The 19,837-nt window shown below is 43.0% G+C and overlaps 2 protein-coding genes across 5 annotated transcripts; both read right to left on the bottom strand.

Annotated features, from left to right (window-relative positions):
* Positions 1 to 174: 174 nt before the first annotated feature.
* On the bottom strand, positions 175 to 11,627 carry LOC139541986 (transport and Golgi organization protein 1 homolog; the record flags this gene model as incomplete). 3 transcript variants are annotated; one of them, XM_071346940.1, is given in 13 exon segments in its annotated part: positions 175 to 313; positions 391 to 481; positions 605 to 657; positions 1,731 to 1,812; positions 1,997 to 2,113; positions 2,231 to 2,335; positions 2,452 to 2,523; positions 2,972 to 3,082; positions 3,211 to 3,288; positions 3,394 to 3,470; positions 3,607 to 3,628; positions 3,757 to 3,882; positions 11,538 to 11,627. In XM_071346940.1, coding segments are annotated over 10 exon segments (923 nt in total), but the record flags the coding sequence as incomplete, so codon positions are not given.
* A 3,244-nt stretch (positions 11,628 to 14,871) lies between these two features.
* Positions 14,872 to 18,242, bottom strand: LOC139541987 (cation channel sperm-associated auxiliary subunit beta-like). Of its 2 annotated transcripts, XM_071346942.1 has the most exons (7): positions 18,038 to 18,242; positions 17,831 to 17,941; positions 17,536 to 17,646; positions 16,734 to 16,875; positions 15,715 to 15,815; positions 15,429 to 15,503; positions 14,872 to 15,290 (listed from the first exon to the last, which is right to left on the bottom strand). In XM_071346942.1, exons 1-7 carry the CDS (start codon positions 18,218 to 18,220, stop codon positions 15,069 to 15,071), a joined length of 945 nt encoding a protein of 314 aa, XP_071203043.1. In that variant the 5' UTR covers positions 18,221 to 18,242; the 3' UTR covers positions 14,872 to 15,068. The 2 variants fall into 2 exon arrangements, with proteins under 2 accessions (XP_071203043.1, XP_071203044.1); XM_071346943.1 differs by lacking the exon at positions 17,536 to 17,646.
* Positions 18,243 to 19,837: the final 1,595 nt, after the last annotated feature.

The raw sequence follows: 19,837 nt of genomic DNA, 5'->3' as shown, positions 1-19,837 counted from the left end.
CGACACAAATTAAATCAAACTATTTAAAGACCATTTGAAAACCTCAAACCTCACAGTAAAAGAATACAGTAAAAGACAAGGAAAAAATGTTTTTTTTACATGCTGTGGAACCATGGAGAACAAACCCTACTATGGTATTAACACATGAACTGCACTGCTTCTGATTCCACTTACTGCTGCAAAGCGTTCTCCTTCTGCTGGTACATCTCTGTCATGATGTCATTCTTCTGCTGCAGGGTCTTGTACTGGTTCTCCAGGTGGTTCTTGTCACTTTTCACCAACAAGATGTCATGCTCCAGCTTCTGAAATTGCTCTGTGGTGAAAACAAGTTGATAATGTTGAGAGAGAAAAGGCAGTGATGCATATCAAATTCTAGTTGCTGGGACATACCTTCCAGCTCTTTCCTGGACTTCTCTTCGTTCAGCAGCTTGGTCATGAAGCGATCGCGCTCTTCCTCCACAACAGACAGAGTGGTCTGGACCTGTGGAAAGTTCTTCCAACAGTTAGTGGAAGAGTTGACACACTTCTTGGTTCTGAGCACAAGTTTTACCTGCCTTCAGGTACACAGAAATCTGGGTCCGTTCAAGAAAGAACTCAGTCTTACCCGAGAGACATCCATCATTTGCTTATGGCGGTTTTGGATGATGGTCTGCTTGTCTGAAACAAATAATTGTAAACACAGTGACACGTTTCAGGAAAGTAGGCGTATGTCGCGCGTCAATACTTCACAGGAGAAGCATTTGAATGTAGAACTATCAAAATGTGTTTTTGGGGGCAAAATGCCTTCTGGTACGTCAACTTCCATGTGCCTTAATAACAAACTTGTATGCCATCCGTAAATACGAATAAAAATGGTCAACTATGAGCAGAGTTAGTTTAGCCACGGAAAAAGTGAGGAACCTTCCCTCTAGCCATGATTGGCTGAGATAATGGATGAGCTGGACGCGCCATGAAACGAGTTCGGATTGGTCTGCCATGTATCACGCTTCTGTCTATAACATGAGCTTCTCAGTATGTGTAAGTAACCCTTTCTAATGCAGCTTTTTTGAAAGATGCTCTCCACTTTTAGGAGACCCAAGTTTTGAAATCAGTGGACTGTCCGTTGGAAGCAGAGTATGATAGCTAAGGAGATGGAGAAAATTCTGTGGTTTGATTGCAAATATGCAGAGGCAGTCGAAAATAGAACACATAGAAGGCTGTTGTATAAAACACCTGTCTCCTGAATACATCTTCAAACTAAGGGAAACCATTTTCAGATATAAGTTTCTAATTTTGTCAGAAAGTAGTTTTCTCATTGCAAAATAAAGCATATTGTTAGCTAGCTAACAATATGTGTGAACAATGCTGAATGGGTATAGACAAAGAAGAGCTCTCCAGTATGGGTTACAAGTTTATCAACTTTCAAAGCAGAATTACTTTCCCGTTGTTCCTCAACTGTAGTGTATGATATACCATTTTGATGCTCCGAGTCTCTACTTTAATCCAATGTAAAAAAAACACCATTTCAAATTTTGCTACATAAGACCAAATCACATGACAGTATCCTAATCAGAGAAGGCTGGTGGGAGGAGCTATAGAAGGACTGGCTCACTATAAAGGCATAAATGGAACGGAGTCAAGCACACTGCTTACATGTATTTGGTTCCATTCCAGCCATTACAAGGAGCCCGTCCTCCTATAGCTCCTCCCACCAGCCTCCTCTGAATAGGACACCGTGTCAGGTGACTTACCGTTAGAGGCTACCCCGTTAGCAACAACTCCACCTTTCAGGTCATCGCAGGCCTCCAGGTCTCCTAGCAAGTCAGATAGAACCTGCCAGAGAGATTGAGAACCACCAATTGATACATTACACTTTTCCCCTGGAATCAGTCAAGAAGTATTTTTTTGGAACATAATACAGGTGACATGTTTCTTTGTCATCAGGGTGCATTTGAGAAGGTGTGAACAGGAATTGATGTGTGTAACAATATCGTAACGTGTAAAAAAGAAACTCAACGTTGTGGTCCTTCTGAAGGAGGGAATCCTCCAGGTCTTTCTGGGACTTCTGGTAGACTTTGATCTGCTCGCTTGTCTCCCTGTGCTTCTCCTCCCACAACTTGGCAGCATGGTGCAGCTGTAACAAGGAAATTAGGTCATCAGGACGGTGCAATGCAGGCCCTGCATGGCCAATGAGTCCTACACAATGTCATGAGGCTTAAAGTGTGAATCGTTGTTCCATATTGGTACTCACCGAGAGGTTCTCCTCCTTCAGGGTGGCAATATCCTTCTCCAGAACCTGGACCTGGACATTCCGGGCATCTTCGCGGAGCTTGGCTTCATCCATCAGAATGGTAGACTACAGATTCAATGATAAGGATAATTAAAAGGAAATAAACACTTTACATTTGATTGTTGCAATGTTAATATATTTGACATATTTTCATTGGGCATGTTCACTTATATGACCTATACCTTCGACAGTGCATCCTGGGTCTTCTTCTTGCTGCGCTTCAACTTCTCAATGGTTTTGTCCATTTCGGACATCTATGGGCAAAGATAATGATAAGCATAATGACAACCATCTTTCTCGGTCCTCATCAACGAGCCATCCTATTTAGGATAGTAGCTGGCTAATAGTAGCTGCCTATGCTGTCTACATCACGAAAGCAACTGCTCTCTAGGGTGTCTCTCTCTCATTTGCAGGCTGTCCCTTTCTCTCTGTTTGCCCGCGCAAGTCCATGCAGCTGTAGGTGCAATGGATTGTGGTCATTTTAGTCAATTACCACATTTTCTGCACTAAACTATGTTGAATAGTTTAGTGAAAACTACAACGTCCCGAAGTATGTGCTTGATTTGATTTCTCTCTAGAGAAACGGCACATTGAGCTCACATAATAAACTAACTTAATGGAATTCAAATAATTGAACCGACGTCAGAGAATTGGTTGTTCTGAAACATTTTGATTACAGCTAAATCGCTCAATACTACTCACCATATCTTCATGTTTCGCAGTATTGGCCCGCTCTTTGTCAAAGGATATGGCGTGTAAGTTATTTTCCTCGTCCAGGCGCTCATTTTGTCTCTCCATCTCTTGCACAATATTCTATTGGACAGAAAAAGAAAATGCGTAGTCAATTTAAACACTATGGAGAAGAAAAAAATAATAAAAAATCTAATAATTGTCAGCATGACAATGACATGTGATCAAGATAATATTTTTTAGAGACTCACCTCCAATTCCTGGATCTTTTCCAGAGATAAAGTGGCAGATTTTTCAGACAGCTTTTGCTTTTCTTTAAGTTCTTCGCCCTGAGGGGAACCCAGTAGAAATATACTGTCAAAACATTATGTACCTTAATTCACATTGAACTCAAAAGTCTGGATCTTAGTCAGTGAAAAGTCTCTGCAACTTACCTGTTGCTGCAGTTCAGCGACCTTTTGGAGTATCTCCTTCTTCTCTTGTTCAAGCTTTTTCATCCTGTCCACCATCTCTTTTTCAGTAGCGAATAAAAACCATGACAAGAGTATGAAATCAGACATGGTTTACACATGACAAGAACACCAGCCTGTAAGCAACATGAATGAGGATTCACTATGCACCCTAAATAGCCAGAGAGAAGAACTTACTTAGATATTACTTGCTTTTGACCTGTGAGAAGGAAAAGAAAAGTGGCAGCAAACAGCCTCCTCAACGGTAGCATACAATACATCATAGAATAACATAAAGCAATCAGATTATGAAATTATGAAAGCAGTAACTGTGCAACAACGATTTACAGATAGAATGCTCCTCCAGAAGAGGAAGCCGATGACCCCGGCACCTGCAGTGACCAGCACGGGTTCACAGGACACGCCGTACAAGTCTGGACCTGGCTTCCAGTGCTCTGGCAGGCTGGTGACCATCTGGGGAGAGACAGGTCCAATCAGTGTTACTATAGCACATGTCAGGCTTAGCAAATAAGTTGGGTAATAGCTGGGCTGAGATGACAGAAGAAAATAAGTGATGTTAAAAACATTGAACTAAACCATCAGGCATTCCAGTGTTCTGTTTACAAGCATGGCTAATGGTTATCCCACTGAGCACCCTCTCAGTCAATGCAGAGGCATATCTTCAGATCAAATCAAGGTGGGTTTAGAAATAGACGTAGCCTATAACCTAGTTGTTGATCAAAATCAATAAAGAGAGGATTTGCCTTGACCTTATGTAATTAATGGGGATTGGACTGGGGCCCTACCACTGTCCAACCATGGTGACCTTTGCACAATACAGAACTTCCATCGCAGTCGCTCAGTGAAATTCAGGGATTGGCTAAATGAATCACCACAGAGTGGATCTAACTAACAAGCCTTAGGCCTATGTGGATTTAGAGTGCAAAAGATTGCATCATGTAGCCTTTCACCCTGTAAAATGGCCAATAAACAAAACAGATGATTACATAACATATCACTAGACATGAGCCACATGTAGATTTTAATGGCATGTAACCTCAAGTGATAGTTATGTAAGGGGAAGCTGTCAAAGCAAAATTCAACAACTTGAAGGCACCTCTCGATCTGAGACCCAGATACAGGAAGAACGGATACTGCTAGTCTGGAAAGTGAGCCATTTTTTAAATGAGGAAGAGGACAGTGAAAGAGATTTGCGTCAGTTCAAATCTGGCATCAGGACAAAATGTGATTCAGAGTCACCGAATATATATATATATATTTTTTTATCCCATTTTCTCCCCAATTTTCTCCCTAATTTTCGTGGTATCCAATCGCTAGTAATTACTATCTTGTCTCATCGCTACAACTCCCGTACGGGCTCGGGAGAGACGAAGGTCGAAAGCCATGCGTCCTCCGAAGCACAACCCAACCAAGCCGCACTGCTTCTTAACACAGCACTGCTTCTTAACACAGCGCGCCTCCAATTTGGAAGCCAGCCGCACCAATGTGTCGGAGGAAACACCGTGTACCTGGCCCCCTTGGTTAGCGCGCACTGCGACCGGCCCGTCACAGGAGTCGCTGGAGCGCGATGAGACAAGGATATCCCTCCCGGCCAAACCCTCCCTAACCCGGACGACGCTATGCCAATTGTGCGTCGCCCCACGGACCTCCCGGTCGTGGCCGGCTGCGACAGAGCCTGGGCGCGAACCCAGAGACTCTGGTGGCGCAGCTAGCACTGCGATGCAGTGCCCTAGACCACTGCGCCACCCGGGAGGCCCACCACCGATTATATTTTAAGTATTTTAATAAACTCAAACGATAAATGGTAAATGCAATTTTTGTATATACGGGTTCACTGTATCTCCACGCAGGGTAGATCAGAGAACTGTGGAATGTACTCAAATAGTAGTTTTTATACTATGACAGTTTTCTTTCCAACTCTTCCCGTTGGCCTATCATAGTAGAGGCTTAGAAGGGTTAATACTCTTGCTCCGCCTTTGGGGGCACCCGAACTTGTCCAAGCCCCTTGGCGTTTTCCTTTGTCCACATCTGGTTGCTGGGTAGAGTAGCTCCGTCTTGTGTCTCCCCCTTGACTCTTCACTCAAACAATTCCTAATATGGTACTGATCAGTGCCCTAACTCCCTGGTTGGCCTAGAGAGATGTACCCCTCCCCTCTCCAGCTTGACCACAGCTTTTATGGCCTGTCACTCAATGTTGGTCAGTCTACACACCTACATCTGTATTGTTTGTGTCTGTGTGTAACAAAACAATATTCATCTTCAAACAATATGCTAGCAGGCTATAGTGCATAAACATAAATCCTAACAACAGTCAAATGAAGTTGCCAACAAGATTCAGTTTCAATGTAGCTAGCCAGCCAGCCATATGGCGGCCTAAGACTTGACTAGCCAGCTAGCTATATTGTAGCCAACTACTTACATATCGAAGTACAAGACAGACAGTTGATCAGATTCTGTCATCAGGGGCAAAGTGGGTAAAGGGGTTGTTTCTTCCGAATCCATCGCTACTGTACGTTACTTTGACAGTTGAGCTGGCTATCTAGTTAGTTTGGCTTGTGACTTGCAATGCAACTCGTTTGCGTAAACCCGAAAATCCTTATTTCACCAGCTGATCAACGTAGTCGACTGTAATATTCATATGTGTAAACATACTGAATTATAATTGGATGCATTTTACCGCCATATCATACTGTGCTATGATTGGTTAAGACCACCCAAATGGTTAGGTCATGGTCAGTTTGATCCTGGTTGGCGATACGTGAACATGCCAGTTATAGCTAGCTAATAAAGAGCTACGTTAAGAAATATCCTGTAGTACTGCACTTTAACTTTTTTTGTACAAAGTGTGCAAAACAAGACAGTATTGGTCTTCGGCACATCATATGCTTCAAAACAATCGTAGTATGTTTTCAGTACCTTTGGTACAAATTCCATGAGAAAGTACAGGGAACTAACTAGTCTTTTGAACAGTTTGTGACAGAGCTGCGTCTGCTTGTGAAAGACTGTGATTATGCAAACAAGGATGAGATGGTCAGGGACCGTATTGTATTTGGAATACACTCACCGCGAGTGAGAGAGAAACTTTTGAATGTTGGGTCTGAGGTAACGTTGGACAAAGCTATCGACATAGCCAGATCTCACGAGCTAGCACTGGCTCAGGTGAAAACCATTTCGCGCGGTAACACGAGCGCATCACGTGAACAAGCAGTGCACGCAGTCAGGCAGACATCAAAGCACACCTCCGGTGCACAGAGCGCGTTTTAGAACAGAGAGAGACATAACTCCAAAACAGAGCGACACAGACTCAAAACGCCCCAAAACATGTGGATATTGCGGATACAAAGTGCATGGCGAACAGGGAAATTGCCCAGCTAAAGGCAAACAGTGTACTAAATGTGGAAAATGGAATCACTTTGCAAAAGTGTGCAGAGCTTACCGTGGAAAAACAGTACACACAGTGAGTGAAGATGAAATGTCAATCAAAGAGTCAAACGCTGATGAACTGTTTATTGATTCAGTGACACAGAAAAGTCAAATATCAGAGACAGAGCAAGCCTTTGCTGACATTGAGATAGGAACACAAGGCACAGAGCTAAAGTTCAAACTAGACACTGGTGCGTGCACAAGTAAACATTATTTTTCTGAATAAGTACCGCAGCTTGACATTTGAGTGCGAGCTACAGCCCACCACGCGCATACTGACTGGTTATTTACATTTAAGTCATTTAGCAGACGCTCTTATCCAGAGCGACTTACAAATTGAACAGCTCCCAGTAAAAGGCACATGCACTTTCAAATGCAAATACAAGGAAAGTGACATGATGTTGGACTTTTATGTTGTTGACACTAGAGCACCTGCAGTGCTAGGTCTTAAAGCATGTTTAGACATGGACCTCATCAAGCTAGTTTATCAGTGACAGCACCAGTAGAGACAGAAAATGTACTGGAGGAGTTGACTGATGTTTTTACAGGAATAGGATTATTCCCAGGAGAATGTACCATTCACCTTGACCCAGACGCAACCCCTGTGGTCTGCCCACCGAGAAAGATTCCCCTTGCTCTCCGTGCCCGTCTGAAGAAAGAGTTGGAGAGCATGGAGCAATCTGACATAGTCACCAAGGTTACAGAACCGACTGACTGGGTAAACGCCTTAGTGGTGGTGGAGAAACCACGCAGAGGCAAGCTCAGAGTATGTCTCCACTAGAGGTCGACCGATTATGATTTTTCAACGCCGATACCGATTATTGGAGGACCAAAAAAAGCAGATACCGATTAATCGGCCGATTTATTAGATTTTTTTATATATATATCATACACACACATTTTTGTAATAATGACAATTGCAACAATACTGAATGAACAATGAACACTTTTATTTTAACTTAATATAATACACACACACAGCTCTGAAGTGACAATGATACTGAAGAGTCTGCTTAGGAGACAAATACTCTCAACTGTTTGAATAAAAATAGAGTTTAAGTTACCTGTGATGAATGTTGAAAACAAAAACTTTAATTTCTATATGCAGGAAATCCTATTTTAATAATGGGCATGGTAAGAATTGACAACCAAAGTGCGAATCATAATTCCCATGACACCTTCTAGCAAAATCTGAAAAGCGGTTCCTTCATTTATTCCATAGGATATTTTTAGATTCACTTAAAATAAGGTCTGTGTTTCGTGTAGGCTTACACCACCGTGCCAATTTTATAACTGTGTAGATATCCATAGGACAAGGTAACTCTGATCAATATTGGCTAAATATAAGCGAAGATTATTTTTTTTGTAGAGTGGATTTATGAAAATATGTTGACAAACGTCACCTTATCCTAGTGAGATTTACACGGGTATCAAAACATCGAGGCGGTGTAACGATCGTCGTCATATTCCTCCTCCTCGGATGAGGAGCATGGATCAGACCAACACGCCGCGAGGCATGTTGACATAATGATTTATTAGACACCAAGACGAAACACGAAGCACACTTAGAAATAACAAAATAACAAAACTAACTAAACAGACCTAAACTTAAGAACTTACATGAAACGAAGAACGCACGAACAGACTAGACAAAACGAAACAGTCCCGTGTGGTAACAGATACGGATACGGACACGGAAGACAACCACCCACAAACAAACAGTGAAAACAGCCTACCTTAAATATGGCTCTCAATCAGAGGAAAGGTCAAACACCTGCCTCTAATTGAGAACCATATCAGGCAACACATTAAACCCAACATAGAAACACAACACATAGAATGCCCACCCCAACTCACGCCCTGACCAACTAAACACATACAAAACAACAGAAAACTGGTCAGGAACGTGACAGGCGGTTTAAACCTGCACGAAACACAGACCTTATTTGAAGTAGATCAAGACATTCTCTATGGAAGACATGAACGGTAAAATAACGAGGGAACCCCTTTCACGTTCAGCGGCAAGTTATTACAGGAATTATAACGCGTCGACTATTTCTCTCTAAACCATTTACATTTACATTACATTTAAGTCATTTAGCAGACGCTCTTATCCAGAGCGACTTACAAATTGGAAAGTTCATACATATTCATCCTGGTCCCCCCGTGGGGAATGAACCCACAACCCTGGCGTTGCAAGCGCCATGCTCTACCAACTGAGCCACACGGGACCGTATACCTTTGACTAATCCGGAAACTATCACCTCAAAAACAAAACGTTTATTCCGTTCCGTATTTTATCTAACGGGTGGCATCCATGAGTCTAAATATTCCTGTTACATTGCACAACCTTCAATGTTGTCATAATTACGTAAAATTCTGGCAAATTAGTTCGCAAAGAGCCATGCAGCCCAAACTGTTGCATATACCCTGACTCTGCGTGCAATGAACGCAAGAGAAATGACACCATTTCACCTGGTTAATATTGCCTGCTAACCTGGATTTCTTTTAGCTAAATATGCAAGTTTAAAAATATATACTTGTGTATTGATTTTAAGGCATTGATGTTTATGGTTAAGTAACACATTGGAGCAATGACAGTTATTTATTGATTGTTTTTTATAAGATAAGTTTAATGCTAGCTAGCAACTTACCTTAGCGTACTGCATTCGCTAACAGGCAGGCTCCTCGTGGAGTGCAATGTAATCAGGTGTTAGAGCATTGGACTAGTTAACTGTTGCAAGATTGGATTCCCCGAGCTGACAAGGTTAAAAATCTGTCGTTCTGCCGCTGAACGAGGCAGAACGTTCCTAGGCCATCATTGAAAATAAGAATGTGTTCTTAACTAACTTGCCTAGTTAAATAAAGATTATATAAAGGTGTAAAATACGAGAAAAAAAAACGGCAAATCGGCGCCAAAAAATACCGATTTCCGATTGTTCTGAAAACGTGAAATTGGCCTAATTAAATCGGCCATTCCGAACACCCCCATTATCCTTTACCGACGCTAGATGGCATCACACACAAGCTAGCGGGAGCACACTACTTCAGTGTCATGGACGCTAGATCAGGCTACTGGGCTATCAAGCTCACAGAAGAGTCATCTAAGCTCACAACATTCAACACACCGTTTTGCACACCGTTTTGTGAGGATCTGTGTTTATTGCACTATAACCCAATACTACATCACGTGATTGAATATTAGCAACTGTTGGCCTGGGCGCTTGGGTGTCTGTGTCTGTGCTGGAAATAACAGTTAGCCCCAGATAAGTGTGCTGGGAAGCTGTGGTTAGCCTTGAGCGAGAACAGTGTGCTTTCTATGCAGGTGCAAGTGGCTCAAACAATGTTACAGAACTGTCTGACCTCAGTCTCTGGGGTGTGGGAGCGTAATCTACACAGCAACAGCGCCGGACACCAAGGAGCGCCAAGAGGCTGGGACCAGCCTGAGCGCTGGCGATAGGCTAAGCAAGTTTAAACCACGCTCAGCCTCTACTGTGATAGGCCAACATACGGGTTGGAACTACGTCCATCACAGTATAAGAACAGCTGTTTACTTACATCCTGCCAGTTCCCTGTTCTACCCTGCGAGGTGTTACAGTGAACCTGTATATACGAAAATTGCATTTACCATTTATCGCTTGAGTTTAATAAAAAATACTTAAAATATATTCGGGGACTCTGAATCACATTTTGTCCTGATACCAGATTTGAATTGACGCAAATCCTTTATAGTTTGGACGCTACAGGTTCTGTCGCCTGCCTTTTGGGATTATCTCAGCCCAAGACGAGTTTCAGCGAAAGATCGACGAAGTGTACGAAGGCCTCAACGGAGTTGTGGCAATTGTGGGCAACATCCTTGTCTATGGTCGAACCAAAGAGGAGCACGACCGAAACCTCCGCCCGATGCTGCAAAGGTCCTGCGAGAGAGGAGTCCGGCTCAACCCCGAGAAGAGCACAGTCGGCGCTACAGAGGTCAGCTACTTCGGACATGTTCTTACAGCAACTAGAATCAAGCCAGATCCACAGAAGATCTTAGCCATAAAAGAAATTGAGCCACCAAAGAACCGTGCAGAGCTGGAAACAGTGCTTGGCATGGTCAACTACTACCCAGCCTCTCCAATGCTAATGCACCCCTGCATCAACTGCTAAAGCAGTCCAGTGAGTTTCTCTGGGACAAGCAACACGACATTGCTTTCCAGAATGTGAAAGACTTGATCACGAGAGAACCAGGACCAATCCGTGCCTACTACGACCCCGACAAAGAGCTCAGACTCCAAGTGGACGCGTTGAAGTAGGACTAGGTTCAGTGCTACTGCAAGAAGGAAAGCCCATTGGCTACACTTCCAAATCTCTCACAGACTGTGAAATCAACTACGCTCAAATTGAAAAGGAGGTCTACGCCATTCTGTTCGGATGTTTCCATCAGTACATATATGGACGACAAGTCATTGTGGAATCCGACCACAAGCCCCTTGAGTCAATCATGAGGAAACCACTAGCCGCAGCCCCACCAAGGCTACAGAGAATGATTCTTCAACTACAAAAATACGACTTCACAATCACTCACCGTCCAGGCAAAGACATCCCTGTCGCAGACACACTCTCCAGGAAGTGTCTTACCTATAAGGACAGCAGCCTCAGTGAAGGCATGGACATGCAAGTGCACACTGTGTACAGCAACTTACCAGTTAGTGATACAAAACTGAAGGAGATCCAAGCAGAAACAGAAAAGGACTCGCAACTTGCACAGCTGAGGAAAGTCATACAGGATGGATGGCCTGAGGAGAGGAGAAAATGCCCTCAGAGCGTCTCAGAATTCTGGAACCATCGTGATGAACTATCACAGATCAACGGAATAATTTTCAAAGGAGAGAAAAATCATAATTCCTACCAGTTTCAGAGAAGAGATTTTGACAAAGATCCATGCTGGACACATGGGCTTGGAATGTGCAAACAAATAGAGGACATTGTTGGTAAATGCGCCATATGTCTTGAACGACGCCCCTCAAACACCAAAGAGCCAATGTTACCTCACTGTATCCCAGACCGACCCTGGCAGGTCGTGGCAACCGATCTGTTCACCTGGAACAACGAGAACTACATCGTAACAGTTGACTACTACAGCAGATACTTCGAACTCGACAAGCTTCACAGCACCACATCTGCAGCTGTGATACACAAGCTGAAAGCAGCCTTTGCCAGGCATGGCATTGTAGAGACTTTAATATCTGACAATGGGCCCTGTTACAAATCAAATGAGTTTGAATCCTTCACAAAAGCATGGGAGTTCACACATGTCACCACAAGCCCACATTACCCTCAAAGTAATGGCCTTGCTGAAAAATCTGTGCAGATTGCTAGACCCCCTGAGCCCACATTCAGTCAGGAGAGAAACAACCTACACGCCATGGAGGTAACTAATGACAAGATAGCTGTGGTGAAAACTATATCAATGGCTTCACATTGCCCTCTGGTGGGCTGTGGACCGATGATTCCTTTTCACTTGGATTCTGGGAAGGGGTTGTGTGTGGAGAAGGGGTAACTTTTTCTTCACTTACTTCATGTATCTTTGTTGCAGGTGACCCAGAGGTTCTTTGAGACAGTGTCCACTCAGCTGGAGTGCTGGTATGAGAGGAAGATCCAGGATGCCAAGCGGCAGGCAGAGCTCAGGGCACAGCAGGACAGGGCCGAACTCCTGCAGCGAATTAGAAGCCTGGAGGAGGAGCTTGAACAGCTCAGGATGACCAATGGGAGCACAGACAGTTGATGCCAACCGGGCTGACATGAGTTTGAGCAGAGGAAGAGGCGAAGCGAGAGGGTTTACTCTGCCCAAAATCTGTCCACGAAAATAAGACCACAAAGTGAGGAATTTTTTATGGAGGACAATGAGTCGAATTTGGTTAAGAAAAACTTGAATTGCTTACTTGATCAAATAAAAGCACGTGGCATTTCACCAACTTAAAAAAAATAAAACTTAATCTGAGTTGTGCCTTTTGTTCACACGCGTATCTGCCCTCTCATTGGCTAGAATAGTCCCACCTGATCTCGACTACTTTGGCCTGCCTTCCATCAAAGACAATACAGTGCTTCCATCTTTGAGGACACTCATTTCCAATGTTAGTGTTCACTCGACTATCTTGTCAATATAATAGATTGTCTTTGGTTTGACCCTTAACCTAATTGTAACCAATTTGAAAATGAAATATCACATCTGCCATGTCCCCTTTGTTTTTCCCATTTATTGCTTATACAGTGCTTTGCAAAAGTATTCATCCCCCTTGGCGTTTTTCCTATTTTGTTGCATTTCAACCTGCAATTTAAATAGATTTTTATTTGGATACACAAAATAGTCCAAACAGGTGAAGTGAAAAAAAAGGAAAAGTGGTGCGTGCATTTGTATTCACCCCCTTTGCTATGAAGCCCCTAAATAAGATCTGGTGCAACCAGTTACCTTCAGAAGTCACATAATTAGTTAGATTTCACACAGGTGGACATTATCTAAGACATGATCTCAGTATACATACACCTGTTCTGAAAGGCCCCAGAGTCTGCAACACCACTAAGCAAGGGGCACCACCAAGCAAGCAGCACCATGAAGACCAAGGAGCTCTCCAAACAGGTCAGGGACAAAGTTATGGAGAAGGGTGGGGTTATAAAAAAATACCCAAAACTTTGAACATCCCACGGGGCAACATTAAATCCATTATTAAAAAAAGGAAAGAACATGGCACCACAACAAACCTGCCAAGAGAGGGCCGCCCACCAAAACTCACAGACCAGGCAAGGACGGCATTAATCAGAGGCATCAAAGAGACCAAAGATAACACAGAAGGAGCTGCAAAGCTCCACGGCGGAGATTGGAGTATCTGTCCATAGGACCACTTTAAGGCGTACACTCCACAGAGCTGGGCTTTACGGAAGAGAAAAAAACCATTGCTTAAAGAAAAAATAAGCAAACACGTTTGGTGTTCACCAAAAGGCATGTGGGAGACTCCCCAAACATATGGAACGAAGGTACTCTGGTCAGTTGAGACTAAAATGTAGCTTTTTGGCCATCAAGGAAAACGCTATGTCTGGCGCAAACCCAGCACCTCTCATCACCCAGAGAATACCATCCCCACAATGAAGCATGGTGGTGGCAGCATCATGCTGTGGGGATGTTTTTCATTGGCAGGGACTGGGAAACTGGTCAGAATTGAAGGAATGATGGATGGCGCTAAATACAGGGAAATTCTTGAGGGAAACCTGTTTCAGTCTTCCAGAGATTTGAGACTGGGACGGAGGTTCACTTTCCAGCAGGACAATGACCCTAAGCATACTGCTAAAGCAACACTCGAGTGGTTTAAGGGAAACATTTAAATGTCTTGGAATGGCCTAGTCAAAGCCCAGACCTAAATCTAATTGAGAATATGTGGTATTACTTAAAGATTGCTGTACAACATCCAACTTGAAGGAGCTGGAGCAGTTTTGCCTTGAATAATGGGCAAAAATCCCAGTGGCTAGAAGTGCCAAGCTTATAGACACATACCCCAAGAGACTTGCATCTGTAATTGCTGCAAAAGGTGTCTCTACAAAGTATTGACTTTGGGGGGTGAATAGTTTGACCCCAAAAAATATTTGGCATTTTCAAAGTAGTAGGTTGTGTGTAAATCAAATGATACAAACCCCCCAAAAATCTATTTTAATTCCAGGTTGTAAGGCAACAAAATAGGAAAAATGCCAAGGGGGGGTGAATACTTTCGCAAGCCACTGTAGCTGCTCCTATGCAGCGTTCCACTTTAATACGGGTTACTACGTACTCACAACTATGAGTGATGTGTTTTATTTATGGATCCTTCCCGACTACTCCTACAGGCCTGAGATATTATGTGATACAACCTACCAGAATATAATGTAGTAGTATCTGACAAAGTCCTAATGGCAACAAATCCTGGTTTACTTTTTGTGAAAACATTTTTTACAGTTTGTATTTGCTTTGAAAACACAGCAACAACCAATAAAACCCACCCCGAGCATGTGTTTTTCCTTTCATTTGTACCTTTTAATCTTTGCTAGTTTCTTTCAATCTTTCCCAAATACAAATTTCATAGAACACACATTTGAAAAAAGGATAAATCTGAACAATAAAAACATTTACATCTCATACTTAGGTTAAAAGGCTAAAAATGGAACGTACAACTCTATAACACACTCTTACAATGCCAAACTGTAAAATCCTACTCGTGTCCCTGTGTTGTGGTAGAGTTCTGGGTCCTGGTTGGGGAGATGGTGGGCTTGTGTTTCTTGAGGAGGGTTTTGATGCTGCTCTTGGTTGGCATGGCAACGCCGTTGTATATGAGAAGGAAGCCAACGAGCAGCAAGCCTCCCAGGATGATGGCTGCCATGTTGTTGACGAGCTGTTGGGTTGGGAACGCCAGCGGAGGCTCGTCTACGTAGATCTACCCGTATAGGAAGAGAGAGAGAGAAAGGGAGAGCGAGAAAGGAAGGAGAGAAATAGGTGAGGGCCAGAGGTTATCTTGTTCTTCCTCTTTTTTATTAGTTACTGACTTCAGTGTAAAAGCTACAGGGTTCCTCACCTGTACCTCCTCCACCAGGTCACACAACACAACTCCAGGAATGACAGAGATACGGAAGTGGAAAAGCTCAGAGCCCTGTGGAGAATAATGGTGGTCGTTGTTAGGTTGGAAAAATATTATATTTATAACATTGTCACAATGAAACCCCAGATGGAAACTGCTATTTCATAGCACAATTCGCATGACTGAAATGACAGTATTTCTATGCAGACGTATACAGATTACACTCAACTGTTTTACAATTTATGAACATGTCATATAGTCAGGGAGACTGTAGATGATTTACATAAAAGCTGATCTGCAGTCCCTCTGGGTTGTAGAGATTGTTCTCTAGACTGTCTTCAAAATATTGTCTCATCCTGTCCATGGTGGGGGTGGCATGGGTCCCTACCAACACAAAGGATGGGAAAAGACGGGTTAACAACAGAGAATGTGTGTTTCACTATAGTGCACTAAAGACCTGCCCATTAGGCAACATTATACAAGGGAAGTTATGATCACCCTTTTCTGGTTGAAATCATTTTTTCTGGTTGAAAAGATGACAGAAAATATGTATTTTTCACATTTTAAAGTTGCAATCCTAAATGGTGAAACTGCCACGTCCGTTTGTGATTTTACAAAAATAAATGTTTTTTTAAATGTTGTACTTTTTACCCCTTTTTCGCCCCAATTTCGTGATATCCAATTGGTAGTTAAAGTCCTGACACCCTGCCCGCTTAACTCGGAAGCCAGCCGCACCAATGTGTCGGAGGAAACACCTTACAACTGGCGACCGTGTCAGCGGGATCGAACCCGGATCTGTAGTGACGCCACTAGCACTGCAACGCAGTGCCTAAGAAAGCTGCCCCACTCGGGAGGCCCCAACAACAAAAGAAGTTACTGCAAACAAACACCGTTTTTCCCCCAACTTGGACATCATTTGGGGGACCGAGTGGCGCACCATTCTAAGACACTGCATCGCAGTGCTAGAAGCGTCACTACAGATCCGGGTTCGATCCTGGGCTGTATCACAACCGGCCATGATCGGGAGTCCCATGGGGCGGGTTAAGGAAGGGTTTGGTCGGGGTAGGCCATCATCTTAACTGACTTGACTAGTTAGATAAAGGTTCAATAAAAATTGCACACGCAATAGAACAGCAGAATATGTACTGCAAATTATATATATATTTTTTTTTACACGCCTCCGTTTCATCCACAAAACAAAAACAAAAGGTGCTGGGGTCCGCAGTGGTGCTGTTTCCCCTAATGCTGATTCCATCTTTAAAATCATCCTTATATTGCAAAGCCTTCTGGGATGAGACTGACCTGTGACCTTCCAGCTGGTCCGGTTGTTGACCTCCGTGACAGTAACAAAGTAAGGAGAGCAGAGCGGGTGGTCAGCGTGGTTGGTTCTCCTCAGGAACAAGGTGATGTTGAAGTCAGTCACAGGAAATGTTAGCCTCAGCACCTACAGTACAACACAGAGGACATGGGAAAGACTAAAATACGTTTTAACCAATATACGAATTTTATATGATTTCATTCATGCTCGCAGTCGACAAGACTGTATTATGCAGAATGCACAGTTACATTAAGACAATACTTTAATATATTCCACTAAACGGTACTAAATATGAGTTTATAGCATATTCAATATTTTTTTACTTTTTTAAAATAAATGTTACAATATTTAATGTATAGTACCAGTCAAAAGTTTGAACACACCTACTCATTCCAGCGTTTTTCTTTATTTATCTATTTTCTACATTGTAGAATAATAGTGAAGACATCAAAACTATGAAATAACACATATAGAATTTGCTTATTTAAGCTGTTCACCTCAGGAAGCTGGTTGAGAGAATGTCAAGAGTGTGCAAAGCTGTCATCAAGGCAAATGGTGGCTACTTTGAAGAATATAAAATATCTTTTGATTTGTTTAACACTTTTTTGGTTACTACATTATTCCATATGTGATATTTCATAGTTTTGATGTCTTCACTATTATTCTACAATGTAAAAAAATAACTTGAATGAGTAGACATGTCCAAACTTTTGACTGATACTGTATATGTAATTGTTTTGTTTTTGGAAGACATTGATGATTGATCACACTGATGCAGATGTGTACCCTCTGTCTGCAGTCCGAGTTGATGGCTAGAGGAGAGACTTTCAGTCTGTCTGTACAGCCACATTCCTCTGCTGACCTTTTCCCTGCACACTGCTTATACCGACCAGAGTTCTGGAGGAAGGCACACAATTTGTCACCTACAAACACTATGCATCACAGCTTACACCCAATGCGAAACACAACACAGAAGCACATATAGACACTTAGTAAAGTTACACTGCACAAACATACAAGACTTGCTCAGCTTGGAGACAAGGTAGTGCTGGCGTGTGTGAACCTTGTGACCTTTGCTCACCTTGGAGATGGGGTAGTGCTGTCTGGGGTGGGGATGACTTGGGTCAGCGTTATAGATATTGTCTGTGGTCGGGATTAAAACACCTAGTTGGGAGGGAGGCCGGTAGTTCACCTGAAGCACACACACACGCATCTCATTATCTGCACACAGGTCAACTAATAAAACATTGATCGCATGCCTGTAACCCAGTGTATCTCTATCTCTCACAGGCAGGTTGAAGAGCCTCTTGTTTTCCATGTGATCTACTGGATCCGTGTGGATCCATTCGTGGTCACTGATTGGCTGTTGGGAGACATAGACGATTTGGAGTCCCTCGGTGCAGGAGTTCTGTAGCGTGAAGGTAAAGGAGGAGGACCTACACAACAGAGAGGCTTCTGGGATGTATACCATCACTGTGGTGGTTGCCTAGGGGCAGAGGGAAAGATAACACAATGGACTTCAGACAACTGCGTTCAGCAAGGTTGGGGTTCCATTTTCATTCAGTCAAATCAGGAAGTAAACAGAAATTCCAATTCCAATTCTTTCAATGAAAAAAATGGAATTGGAATTTCAGTTAACTTCCAGAATTGAGTGAATTGAAATGGAATTGACCTATACCCTGATATACTGTATGCAACTACAAAATGTATTTATGTTATTATTCGTCTATATAGACAAACTCGAGGATGATATTTATTTTTTAATTTTTTATTTCACCTTTATTTAACCAGGTAGGCTAGTTGAGAACAAGTTCTCATTTGCAACTGTGACTTGCCCAAGATAAAGCAAAGCAGTGTGACACAGACAACAACACAGAGTTACACATGGAGTAAACAATAAACAAGCCAATAACACAATAAACAAGTCAATGACACAGTAGAAAAAAGAAAGTCTATATACAGTGTGTGCAAAAGGCATGAGGAGGTAGGCAATAAATAGGCCATAGGAGCAAATAATTACTATTTAGCAGATTAACACTGGAGTGATAAATGAGCAGATAATGATGTGCAAGTAGAGATACTGGTGTGCAAAAGAGCAGAAAAGTAAATAAAATAAAAACAGTATGGGGATGAGGTAGGTAGATTGGGTGGGCTATTTACAGATGGACTATGCACCGCTGCAGCGATCGGTTAGCTGCTCAGATAGTTGATGTTTAAAGTTGGTGAGGGAAATAAAAGTCTTTAACTGGGGGTTGTTACTGTGACCAGTGAACTGAGATAAGGCGGAGCTTTACCTAGCATAGACTTATAGATGACCTGGAGCCAGTGGGTCTGGCGACGAATATGTAGCGAGGGCCAGCCGACTAGAGCATACAGGTCGCAGTGGTGGGTGGTATAAGGTGATTTGGTAAAAAACGGATGGCACTGTGATAGACTGCATCCAGTTTGCTGAGTAGAGTGTTGGAAGCTATTTTGTAGATGACATCGCCGAAGTCGAGGATCGGTAGGATAGTCAGTTTTACTAGGGTAAGTTTGGCGGTGTGAGTGAAGGAGGCTTTGATGCGAAATAGAAAGCCGATTCTAGATTTGATTTTGGATTGGAGATGTTTAATATGAGTCTGGAAGGAGAGTTTACAGTCTAGCCAGACACCTAGGTATTTATAGTTGTCCACATATTCTAGGTCGGAACCGTCCAGGGTGGTGATGCTAGTCGGGCGGGCAGGTGCGGGCAGCGAACTGTTGAAAAGCATGCATTTGGTTTTACTACCGTTTAAGAGCAGTTGGAGGCCACGGAAGGAGTGTTGTATGGCATTGAAGCTCGTTTGGAGGTTAGTTAGCACAGTGTCCAAGGAAGGGCCAGAAGTATACAGAATGGTGTCGTCTGCGTAGAGGTGGATCAGGGAATCGCCCGCATCAAGAGCGACATCATTGATATATACAGAGAAAAGAGTTGGCCCGAGAATTGAACCCTGTGGTACCCCCATAGAGACTGCCAGAGGTCCGGACAACAGGCCCTCCGATTTCACACACTGAACTCTGTCTGCAAAGTAGTTGGTGAACCACATGAGGCAGTCATTAGAAAAACCAA

The sequence above is a fragment of the Salvelinus alpinus genome, chromosome 17, assembly GCF_045679555.1.
Source record: "Salvelinus alpinus chromosome 17, SLU_Salpinus.1, whole genome shotgun sequence".
NCBI classification, from domain to species: Eukaryota; Metazoa; Chordata; class Actinopteri; order Salmoniformes; family Salmonidae; genus Salvelinus; species Salvelinus alpinus.
This window is presented reverse-complemented; position numbering and strand designations above follow the sequence as displayed.

Excerpts from the sequence above, each read along its gene's own strand:
- LOC139541987 (XM_071346942.1), bottom strand. The coding sequence starts at position 18,220 with ATGGTATACATCCCAGAAGCCTCTCTGTTGTGTAGGTCCTCCTCCTTT. Across the intron at positions 17,942-18,037 it reads AGAGGCTCTTCAACCTGCCT|GTGAACTACCGGCCTCCCTC; the intron begins GTGAGAGATAGA and ends TGTGTGCTTCAG. Across the intron at positions 17,647-17,830 it reads AGCACTACCCCATCTCCAAG|AACTCTGGTCGGTATAAGCA; the intron begins GTGAGCAAAGGT and ends GCCTTCCTCCAG.